This window comes from Bombus flavifrons, chromosome 11 (assembly GCF_040668555.2).
Source record: "Bombus flavifrons isolate JBK064 chromosome 11, iyBomFlav1_principal, whole genome shotgun sequence".
NCBI lineage: Eukaryota > Metazoa > Arthropoda > Insecta > Hymenoptera > Apidae > Bombus > Bombus flavifrons.
Window position 1 is genome coordinate 6209267 of NC_138452.1, and position 12397 is coordinate 6221663.

Consider the following 12397-nt stretch of genomic DNA (forward strand, 5'->3'; position numbering starts at 1 on the left):
CATCTATGCATAATAGAAATGTTAAATTCAGAAGGGTTTTTATTTTCAAAGGTAGATATTGTTAGCAAAGTCGATGTTAATGGTTGTACTTAGTTGCAACGAGAGCATAAAACGTACTAATCAAGATCGGCTTAATCGATACGCTAATACCAACCGATAATATTGACAGAAAGTGAGATATGTACATACGAGAATTTGGCGAACAGTGATGCAGCCTGAGCTGGCTAAACCTAAGGTTCACGGAAATCATCTCTATCCCTATTGCGAGAGCTCTATAGCTATGCCCAACGCTTTCCGACCAAAATTACCCGCGTGTACTGCTTATCTGCAGAGAATGGGATTTAAATTGTCTGATTCATTTTCGCGGAATCTGCGATCCATTCTATACGAGATAAATAGACATCGACTGTAATTACCGTATCTCACGCAAATAGTTGTATAATTTGCTAACAGTATCTAATTAAAATAGCTTAAATTAAATTACTTTCAAAATATAACGATTCCATACAATGGGTCATTATTATTCATTTCGAATTATTCCAAGTTATAATTTTATTTATACAGATTTTTTAAAGAGTAACTAAGTGCGAGGCACTGCAGTGAAATAAAGGAGAAAGTGTGTGTATATGTGTGTGTATTTGGAATAAATTCATCGATAAAGCTAACTAGCAGACATACCTATAGACATGAAATCGAATATATTTGTCTACAAATGGACAAAGATATTTGAAAATTCTGGACTGGCGTAAGTCTCTGCTGAATGCAAGAGGACAGTCATAAAAGCGTATAATTCACAAAGCAAGGTTTTCGTCGTTCTACCTTTACTAGACTTTTTCAGACGCGCAGGATGAAGCAAGACGAAGCGTCGGACCGGTCGGAAGTCGACTCGTTACTTCTCTAAACTCAAACGACAACGGGAAAGCGTAGAAAAGACCGTTCGATCGGGGCCATTCGCGTCGGGGATTGATTCTCGCGATATTTCAGGGAAAACTTTGAACCGATCAAGCAACGGCGAAAAATGAAGAAAGTTTCCTTTCCAGATTCGTACTCACGTCTTTCGTAACTGTGCCCACGTGCGCGGTATACTTGTCCCGATTCTTCGTCTACGTCCTTCTCTCGCAATCATGCTCGCGAATCAGTTTCGAAACATTTACACTTACAGCGTTCGTTCTAAAAATGTGGTTTTATCGAGGAATGCAGCGCAATCTAAAATAATTCAGTAGATTTCACCACAAGAAACTTTAATTTCCTCTTGGAAAATGTATTTTTTCGAAGAAATTACTGTAACTTGCCATAAAAATCATACTATTGTACATGCGAACGGCACCAAAGTGAATTACATAAACTAGATAATTTCGGTAAATCCCGAAATTCTATAACAGTCGTAAGTTTATATCGCACAACATTCGTCATTGTTGAGCTTACATGATTCCCGTCTACTCGGAAATTCCATTAAGCCGTCCGCAATTAGCCGTGACAACAATAGACACTGATGGTATTAGGCTCGTGTCGCTAATAATTGAAATTGTATCTGGTTGACACCGTGTTCCACGATCGGCCAGACTACGTTATTTCGTTACAGCGGCTTTTGCTTACTCAACAGAATTGGAAAACATACTACATGATCGAATGAAGGCGTAGAACGATGAAACAATACATATCGTGGAGTGGGTTAATGATATTTGTGTGCTCAGATATTCTACTACGGTATAACAAATTTTCGTTCCAAGTTATTTCAATAGGAAAAACTTTCGATTGCTATTGCATGCCTATGTTGTTCTAAACCTCCAGTACTATTTTATTATATAACAAAGTTACAAATTCTTACTCATAGATCCATATAAAATACTTAATGAAATAAGCAAAACAGCTTTAAAGAGTCTGCTCTCGTAATTCAAGGTTGACGTACATTTTTTAAGAAGTAGATTGGCAAATAATCACTCGCAATTTAAATTCTATCCCTGGGAAAACAAGGAAAGAACGAAAGGAAAGATAAAAATTGGCACTGTGGTGTTAAGCTTAAACGAGAGCAAGTACGAAGCAGAAATTTCAAAGTTACGAGAAACTTGGTGCCTACGAGTTCGACCCCTTTAATAAGCTGCACCTCGTCCAGGCGCGCGTAGTTTTTCCGAAGAAATTTTAAACGGCAACGGAATGGCAGTTACCAGCGCCAGGAGGAAATGGCGCGGAAACGCCCTTCCATGAGAGTCGCAAAGGAAAGAAGCGAAAAGAAAGAACACGACAGCGCGGCATTTATTAAATTAAACGTCAGCTTCCCTGACAGGGCTTTTCCAGAGAGTCCTCTTTAGCGACCAACTTCCGTTCTATTTCTTCCTGTAGAAACGTGAAAGCTGACCGTGTCGGATCGCTGTTCCTACACAATTTCTAGTTGCCCTCCTCGTTTTCGTCGCTAGTTTATCTCTTTCAAACGTATTTGAATATTTCAACTACACGAGGCGGAGAATCTTCGGTGGTCTGTCTGTTCAAAAAATGGTACAATTTAAATTGAAAAACAATTAAATAGAAAATATAGAAACATTTCGTTATTGACTAAACAGTTCGTGTTCAGAGTATTTAGCATTCAAAGGATTATAGTTACGCATAGCAACGTGGTATACGAGCACGTGATACGACAAACAATGACGAGGAAACTGTGTAGCTTTCGCGTAATATGAAAACTATTGGATACAAGTAATCGCGACAAAACATTGGAGGATTCACGGCGGAAATGATCCTAGAAAGGACTGTCGGGAGCTTCTTGCCGAGACGACGGCTGATACGGTCGGCTTTTTCTCGTCAGGAAAGTTTTCGAGTTTCTCAAAGCTCTGCGACGGATTGGGGACGGCGCGTAAGCGACCGGTCACGAGGACTGTAATGGAGCAGCAGGGGCTGTGCACAGGCACGAGAAGAATGAGGGAAAAGAAAAGAGGAAACGGGAAGGAAAGTAAGAGAACAGGGACGAGGAGTTAGCGGGATTTATCGGTCTCGGACTTATTAACTCCTACGGCGAAGTTAACATTAATCTTGACTCGAACTCGGTAACTCGCGAACAATCCCGATCGCCGCCGATTGCTGCGACCTTTTTCCCTATTGGCTCTTCCCTTTCTGTTTCCCCTTCTATGTCGAAGAAGTCAGTGATCTTGGCGAGACCGATAGAAAGCTACTTGTCGGTGGTCCTGCGATTTTACCTTGGATTTATAGCGAACCGATATTTTTAACGCGATTGCGTAATGTTCAGAACCGTAGAAACGATTTATGATATACGTGGTTCTTCGTTTTTACTCAGGCGATGATAAGCTTTTTTAAAATGTTCAAAGATAATTAGAAAATGATTTCAATTAAGAAGCACTGATAAGCTACTGTATAATTCTCGATAATTCCTTTGAATCGTTGTAAAAAAGAAAGTATCGCGTCTCGAACATGATCCGCGTGATAAATTCAGTTGTAAAAATATCGTTGCAAGTTCTAGACGGCAAAATGCAAAAAGGTTCGTCGTTATTTCTGTGGCATACGCGTTACGCCTTCTACATATTTTGTGCAGTAACTCTACTGTTTTATAAAACGCTTCTATGAATATAATCCGGTATGAACCGTCACGAATATTATACGTATATTCGCCGGCAAGTTGCCGAATCGTTTGCCAGTTTAACATCGTTTCTCCGCGAGAACTTTGTACGGCAATAAGAAACTTCTCAGCCGATGTGCTTCTGTATTCGGGGAAAACGAAAGAAGGACGATAGGGATCGTATTATCGAAGAAACGCGTAACTGCTCGCGAGAAACCGTATCGCGATCGTTTCTCGTCGGAGAATTCTCAAGCTCCTGACAGTCGTGTACAGTCCAAATATACTAGGGAACGATTCTCATAGAAGTGGAAAATCGTATTCCTACTTTCTTTAGATCGTGTATAGTACATATCCCGTTTCGTTCTTTCACAACAGTGTGAATTAAAGAAATTTATTGCCATGGTGTTCCTTTTAAATTTACGAAGCTGAGAAATTGAATCTCTATTTTATTCTGGAATAATTTGTCGTACTCTTCGTAAATTCATTTTTAACATGAATCTTTCTTGATCGCAACTAAAAATCGATGACAGGACACGTCCTTATCTTAACAACCAGTCGACTCAATTACCATACTTAGGAAATATCCGCAAATTCTACTGGATCCCCGTGCCATAACAATTTCCGTGAACGTCAATTCTTTTCAACATCAAGAACAGACCTTCCATAACAGAAAGTTCAACGAAACCTCCACTCTCATCCTTGGCTACGCGTGGCTTGAATTTCACATTACTCTGAACAGTCTCGACTTTTCCAGGTTGCAAGTGAGAACACTTGATGGCCATGCAATTACGAGCGGTTACGGAACGTTTATCGCTCGGAGAGTGAAATTTCACGATGGCACGCGTGCAGGCTTTCGTTTCTTCCTCGGCTATTCCGTAAAACGCGGTCCCGGCTCGGCAAGGCGCGAAACAGCGTCGCTCGCAATTTTCCTGGCAACCGAGGATCCAATTTCGTCCGTCGGCTGCTTCTCGCTCGACATTCCCGTCTCGTTGCTCTGGACGCGTCGCGTCGTCGAGGAGCCCGATGGCCTCCGAGCGAAACGCGTGCGTTACCAACGGTATCAATGGCAGGATACAATTTTCTCGCCAGCTGACAGCCAAGTAAGAGGATTGACGGCCGCCCGAGAGCGGGAAATTCCAACCGATAGACCGGCTTTCGCGGATTTTCAGTAACATGTGTCACTCCTCTTGATTAATGACCATCCACTCTGCTCTTTATACCTTACCTTCTTGACACCGATTTTTAGAGAATTCGCGAACAGTCGTGTTATTAAGCTTCCAAGCACGCGTTTACAAAGAACCGGATCAAGTTATAGCGGATATATGCTTGATTGTAAAATGTGGATGATGATGGAGTCTTCGATCGTTTGATGGATATCTAGCAACATATAAACTGGTTGGGACAATGAACAAGGAAGGAGCGATAATCTCTTCGAGATTTAGCGAAGTTGCTTCCGCTATACGTCGGGCATAGTTCGCACGCGTAGTGTCACATTTTCACATCAGAAACTTTGTAGTTCGACTACATCCTCTATCTGGAACTGCCATTCTCAGATATCTGACATACCCTTAGAATTCTAGGACGTGCAAAGAATTTGAAGAACGTTTTCGTTCGAGAAGATCTTTAAATTTATCCGTCATATTTACGCTTGTTCGAAAGTTCCAACCTTGTATTTATTCCGTCCCGTAACGTAGCAAGTAACTGGAATCCTTGCGTTTCCACTTTCAATAACGCAAATACGTTTATGAAGATATTTCATCGTAGTATAAGAAGCAATGTATTACGTTTAGTTCAGCACTACAACGACATGTATCGTACCTTAGAAAGTTATTAAAATTCGAGCACGGTATTTGTAGCGGTCGAATCTCTCTGTGAACAGAGATAGCGAACGTGTTAATACACGTTCTAATTTCCTACTCTCGGTGTATAGTTTAGAAGGATTACCGCCATACCACGTGAAACCTTTCCCGCCATCGATATAACAAAGTTTAGCCTAGGTCCTGCAACAACGTAACACGCGTTCATCAAAAGCGGTGGTGAATTGATCGAAAAAACCGAGTCAAAGTTTCAGTTCAACGGCGATAATCCGAAAAGCAATTACAACGTCGTCGAACAAGCCTGATCCCGAGGGCCAATGTTAAAATCGGTTTATCCGGTCGTCTCGTAAACTGTTCGTCCCGGCACGACGATATAGCAAGTTTGACGAGACCTTCCGGCATTAAGGCCGCGTACACACTGAACGACATCGCGTGCTATGGGCAAAGTCCTTGTAATTTATGTGGAACAAACGCAGCGGAGTTTACTGGCGGGCTCGTAGCCCGCCGGATAAGGAGCAGATGAGATATCTCCGGCCTTAATATGATCGGCGACGCCCTTAATCCCAAAACCCTGAGCCCACCTCGAAGCCTTGCTGCAAGGTTGCCTGAGAATGAGGACGAAACGCTGGAATCGCGGGAAACGCTCATAAAGGCAGATGCGAACACGTGCCTTACATACTAAATCCTCATCCTGCGCCAAAGCTTCTCGACGCCGCATGCCGCACGACGTAGTGCTGCCGCATATATACCAGGTGTCTCTAATTTCATCGCGTCCGACGCTCTATCCTCGACTAAAGAGATTGACTCGGCCGAGATTGAACTTCCTTCGTCTTCCGCGACTTTAGAGAATTCACGTGAGATGGGAAGATAAGAAAATTCGGGTGCGAAGTCCCGAATGATGATTTTCAAGGGCCCATTTCCGTGATCGATGCATACAAGTCACCCTTAATTTAGGTGCAGACGTAAAATAGAGCTTACGATTTAACTCATTGCCCCGTACGTTGCACGAGGTACAAGACTGATGATATTAACGAAGTCGGATTACGGGACTATTACGATTGCAAAATACAGCGATCTCTCGACATGTTGCGCGCCAAATTAACGAAGAGCAGCTAAACGTTTAAATAGCACACAATTACTACAAAGCGAAGATAAACGTGAGTCGATGGAATTTGAAAGGCGGCCGCGGTTGAGGTATAGGACACACCATTTCGTGCGGATTTAAAGCGAGGATTTTATAGTCATGCTTGACGATCACGGCACAGTATTTTTCAAATTAGGCGCTTATCATCCGTGTTATTAATAACTTGATTCGTGACATTTTATCCCACTGTATTTTCAAGAAAAAATCTACTTTTTCGCAAGACATAGACATTTGTACCCCGAGTGTCTACGCGTTATAATAAAATACAGCGACTCTGTCAACTTCGAGTTGAAAGGTTCGTCGCAAAAGGGGTGATAAAATTTATGCCTTGTCATATAACAGTATCGCCTATCTGTGTCGCGTATCAACTCGTAACACAAATCTTCCTCGGTTCAACGACGTATAATACATTTCACTGCGATTCGTCAGTGTCTGAAAATCCTTGTAAATTACAACTAACTCCGGCGAACAAATCGAATCTTTATCAAACATCATCCAATCAAATTGCCCTTCCATCGTTCTCGCGCCTACTCAATATACATATTGATTCTCCGTAATGAAATATAACCGATTCCACCAACGATTCCAACACTATGGAGCTTGGTTTAAACAAACGACAAACCAGAAGCGCATCGACGCCACGTAAAAGACACCTGCGTCGACTGTCGGTTTGGCAATTATCACGGAATTCTATGAGAACCAACTCGATATCCGAATAGTTTGGTGGCGCGAAACGACGCGCCGCGACGTCGCCGGTTAAATCGAATTTCCGAAAATCCCGACCGAAAATACGACGTTCGACGAGAGCGGTTGACGATCACGGAGGGGTGGGTGAAGGTGAACGAGTTGCCTGGCGTTCGACGAATTCCTACGCCGTTGCTCGCAGTAAATGTATTGTCCTCTGGACAATGCAATGGCTGATTGCGAAGCGGTCGGACGAAAACTTGACCCGAAAATAAACCGAATCGCTCAAACGCCCTGTCGGCTGCTGCCAAATGCAGCCACTCGGAATAGTCGAGAACAGGAGGGGCGTCTGCTACCGACCCTCCTTTTCAACTTGCTATTTTTCCGGTCTTCTCGTCCAGGGACAGAGAGCCTTCTCTCTGTTCGTTGCATGCGGTCATCGTTCGTCGAAAGTACCGACGCGATACCGCTCGGAAATCGCAAGGGAAAACGTCCATGCCCGATGCCTCCTGGCCACTGTGTGAAAACTCTTCCTCTCTCTCTTTCTCTCTCTTTAGTTTCCCCTCCTCTTCTCGACGGCAGCATTTCGTTTGCTCGCCCTCTCGCTTTCATTGTTCCCGATCGACGTTTGCCGAATCGAACCGACGGCTCCAAAAACACCGGAGAAGAGATTTTAACGAATGACGCACGGCCAAACAGACACTTAACGTAGATATGTAGAAATAATAAATCGCAGAAGAGATAGTGCAATAAATTATAATATATCTACGATGATAATTTTTGTGGAACTACTCTATGTGTATATAAGAATGGATACCCAAACGTAATTGGTCGAGTCACTGATCTATAGAACGGGTACCTACCGTAATGGGAGAACACGTATATGAACCTCGGAATGAGACATTTATTTATTTTTCCATTGTGAAACTCGGAACGTTCTGAATCCATTCTTGTATTCAACAATAAACTCTAATAAAGTATATTCTATCAAAATATTTGTAAGCAATGTCAAATATTTGTACGTTCTACGTACACGTACGTTATAGGAAATGAAAGAATTACCTGCACTCCTTAAATTTTAATCTACGACTAAATTATACTCGCACGCACAAATAAATATTCATACCACTTGTAGCGTTCGTTGATTAATTTAATGAAAATGTAATTTAGATAATTGATAATCACAATCCTGTGTTATATGCTTTGAATTATTTTCACGAGTAACCAAGGAAGTTATTAATTATTGACTACACTAATTGAACGATATTAAATTATATATTGTTATCGGCATCGTTCTACATGCGCTTTTAAACCATAATTGAATTCCGAATCAAAACATAGAACAAATGTCATTGGTGAACGACGAGTTGGTTCAAAATGAGTCAGTTTATATTCCTCTAGAGAGCCCAGCATGATGCCGGTTCCCGGGCGTGTTGCTACCTCGTAAACGAGCAAGGAAAGATGTCCAATGATTCTCCTTACATCTGTTTTCTCTCACCATCTTACACGCTTACTACGTACGTGTCTTACAGTCAAATAAATTTTGATCGCAACTAAATAATATCTACTTCTTCTAAACGTATGACCATCAAAAAACGAGTTACACCTTCTTTCGAATGGTAAAAATTATCTTTTTTAAATATAATATGAATTTATATTTTTTAAAATATTTTTCAAACAATTTGTATCGTATCTATCGTTCTGGTCTAAATAATTTCTATCATTGCCACAATATTCCCAATCTAACGCGAAATCATCAAATTTCAAATGCTTTCAGGTAAGTACTCAGAGCGAGTAACGAATGAAAGCGTAGTTACATAGGCAGTAACTAAGGAGGAAAATTTTCCAAAGAATCTGACAAAGTGCTCAAAAATCGTTTCCAAGTCCGACAACCGCGTCGAAAGGAAAATTTAATATATTTCACTCGGTACGGTATCCCGTACATCGTGCGTCCGAACATTCACTGTGGAGCAAAATGGATTCCCAAGGTGTACGTCACTCTTGTCCACCTCTATTCTTTAAACCCTCTTCTTCCATTTACCGTTCACATTGTAATTCCGACCGAATAGTTTCGCTAGTGGCAAGTCCGTACGTGCCGGGCATGTCAAATTCGATATATAAAACTGGCTGGGAGACAGCAACCGTTCCGGCTTAACGTATCGTCAGCACGTGTCGTCGACGTCGCTGTTGCCGTCGTCGTCGCCGTCGTGGTCGTCGTCGCCGTCCATTATTATGGCGGTCACATGGACGACCGTAAATAATTGGTATCGGATGCTCATTAACTAAATGGCCCTTTGGTATCGGTTGGACGCGAAATGAAGAAACGAAATAACGGGAAACGAAAGAAAAAGAACATTCGCTATCGAAGCAGACTTACTATTAGCACGCGTTCCAACAACGAGAAGAGTCTTTGTAGCCATTGCCGAGAAAACTTTGCTAATTTCGTATCTTTCTTTAACAAAGCTTCTCTGTTAGCTAGCGGCATTCGTTTTCCCTGGAACGTGACCTATAACTTTAAATGACTCTCATCGTTTCTAAAATAAATGTGCAGGCACAAAGAAAGCAACTGGTTTAAGTAAACATCACGGTGAAGAAGGAATCTGAACGAGAATACCGATTCCTTCAAGATACCGTTGTTGTCTTTATCGTACCAACAATTTTCTCGTTGCGTTCTCGGTTGTAAATATAAGAAATTCCTAACTACTAAGACTCTTCGCGTTTCGGAATCGTATCAAGCGATTCCGAATATGTTCATAATGCAAACTACGTATCCATTTGAAAATCCTTGTAAAATATAAGCTCGATAGAATAGAAACTAGCGAAGAGATATAAGCAAAATGACTCACAGTTTAGATACAGTAGAATTCCAGCGATGAACACGAAGATAACAACAAGAAGGACCAAAAGGAGTAACAGTATGGTAGGCCTGCACCAAGGATTGCCGACGACTTCCGTTTGCCTGCCATCCTTGCCACGTTTCTGGTCAATGACGCTCGACTCCCCGCTAACATTCACTACTACGCCCTTGTACGGATACTGTGGCGTCTTTTTCTCGGCCAAGAATCCATGATCGTCCTCGGGATCCGAATAAACGCCGTACGCCTCGAAATTGTTCTTCCTGTATCCGTTCATCTTTTCCGCGTTTGTCTCCTCTTGATCCTGAGTCTTTCTAGCGTACGCGGCAGACGAAGAGGAACCCAATTCACCGATCTTCAACGTTTGATCGTACGATTTATCTTGATACCTCGAGGACGAAGAACCGTCGTATTTGGCCCTCTCGTAACTCTTCGAGCTGGTCAACTCGTACTTCGAGTCGTACGGCTTGCCACCGGTTTCGTAAGCCTGTCCTTCGTACTCGTACGATCTAGGCTCGTACGATTTACCCGTTTCGTATCGCGGCAGTGTCCCGTACATCTTACTGACAGAGTGATATTTACTTTCGTATTTTCTGCCGGAAAGGTCTTGCTGCGCGGCGCAAGACAACTCGTAAGCAGAATCGTGCGTCTTCACCCCGGATTCATAGCCTTTCGACGGAGTCGGCTCGTACACTTTGCCCGAATGATGATGGTGATGGTGATCTTTCTTCGGCTCGAGCTTCAACGTTTCTTCCGCGTATCTAGACGCGTACTCGTAATCTGTTAAATCTCTCGAGTATCGCCTACCACCTGCCTCCTGAAGTTCCGTAGGATAAGTCCTGCTGAGCTTCTGGGCATCGCTCCTCTCGTACGGCGCATCCAAGTCTGACTCCTGATACGTTCTCTGATCCCCCCGACGATCGTACCTCAGGTTATCCTCTGGATAAATTCTGTTATCGTATCGGTCAATATCCTCCCTGTCGTATGGCTTTCGTTCGTAGCTTCTGTAGCCCCTGCTCGACTGATCGTGGTAGCCCTGCTCATACGGGGGCAACCCCGATGCCGACTGGCCATCCTGATACGGCTTAGAGTCTTGGTACTCGAGGTACCGGGAGGATCTACGCTCGCTACCATAGTCCATCGAGCCTTCGACCACGTTTGGCAATTTGCTGCTTAAATTCTCACCGGTTCCGGTGGACAACGCCTGGCAGGTCTCCGCATGCTCGACTAAATTAGGCAGCCTCGATAACGAGCTACCTGGTGTGTTCTCCGTCAGGTCGAGCTTCAAACCGTTGCTGCTCGTCCTGCGCATTTTCAGAAATTCGCATGTTCGATCTCGAGCGACGAACGACCGCGACGACCGCTCGTGTTGCTCGATCGACTACGATTCGCGCGCGACTCGTTTTAAATCCCTTTTCGTTACATCGACGGAGAAGTCATTTCAGACGCGATTAACGCGCTTTCGTTGTTGGGCGAAGCGTAGGTGTTAGTGGGGGTGAGTTACAGAGAATCTGAAAAGAAGAGAAAAGAGAAGAGGGTTAGTGAATTAGTTGGAGTATTAGTAGGATGGATAGATTTGGCGCTTTTGGTATATTTGTTAGACCAGTGCGAATATCCTGTCGTTCGTTAGTGCGATGAACGAGAAAAGATATTGTCAAAGATTTTACCACTGATGGAATGAATCTTTGCAACCACTTGCGTTAAATCACAGATAAAAGTTAATCGTAGGTTTCGTTCGTGTTAAGTTTATAAATATATGATAATATTAATTGCTTAAAGTGTACTGGGAACACCGCTGCATTCTAACAACTAATTAACTTCTAAACTATAGATCACACCGCGGATATGCGAATATAAACAAAAGCTATAAATCTTTCCTACGTACGTCGGGATAATCGCCGTAAGAATCTTAGAATCCATAATCGTATCTACCACACTCGCAACGCGAATAAATATTTTTAATTGCGGCAGTGCATTCTAGAACTGCGGGTGCAAGTCGGATCAGCGGTTCGCCAAGCTCTTAGAGCGTGCTTATCCGTAGTCCGTTATCGATATGTGTATCTCAATACAGCGTGTTCGGGGCCGCAATATTCTGTAAGCTCTGCTCCAGACCACGATTACAGCCGTATGCTCGCTACCCCACGAATACTCGATATAACAATGACAACGATAATACTCGATCGTGCGTGACCGAAATGCAACGTTCGTTGTGGCAGACGATAATACCAGACTGGTATTCTCACACGCACTGTCTAAATCCCAAGGAAATTCAGATCCTATGTGTCAAATCGAATCAACGTTTCGTCTCTTGTAACTGTTCCTCTCTGTCTAA

The 12397-nt window shown here is 42.9% G+C and overlaps 1 protein-coding gene across 9 annotated transcripts in view; it reads right to left on the reverse strand.

Moving 5' to 3' along the window:
• LOC138184901 (agrin) overlaps positions 1–12397 on the reverse strand; it is a 388032-nt gene that overhangs the window by 251749 nt on the left and 123886 nt on the right. For 5 of the 9 annotated variants that reach the window (XM_069123335.1, XM_069123337.1, XM_069123336.1 and 2 more), the window contains one exon: positions 10057–11576. The exons of the other annotated variants lie outside the window; for them this stretch is intronic. In XM_069123335.1, coding sequence (XP_068979436.1) covers positions 10057–11377 — 1321 coding nt within the window. In that variant the 5' untranslated portion in view covers positions 11378–11576. The remainder of the gene's footprint in view (positions 1–10056; positions 11577–12397) is intronic. 9 annotated transcript variants of the gene reach the window in all.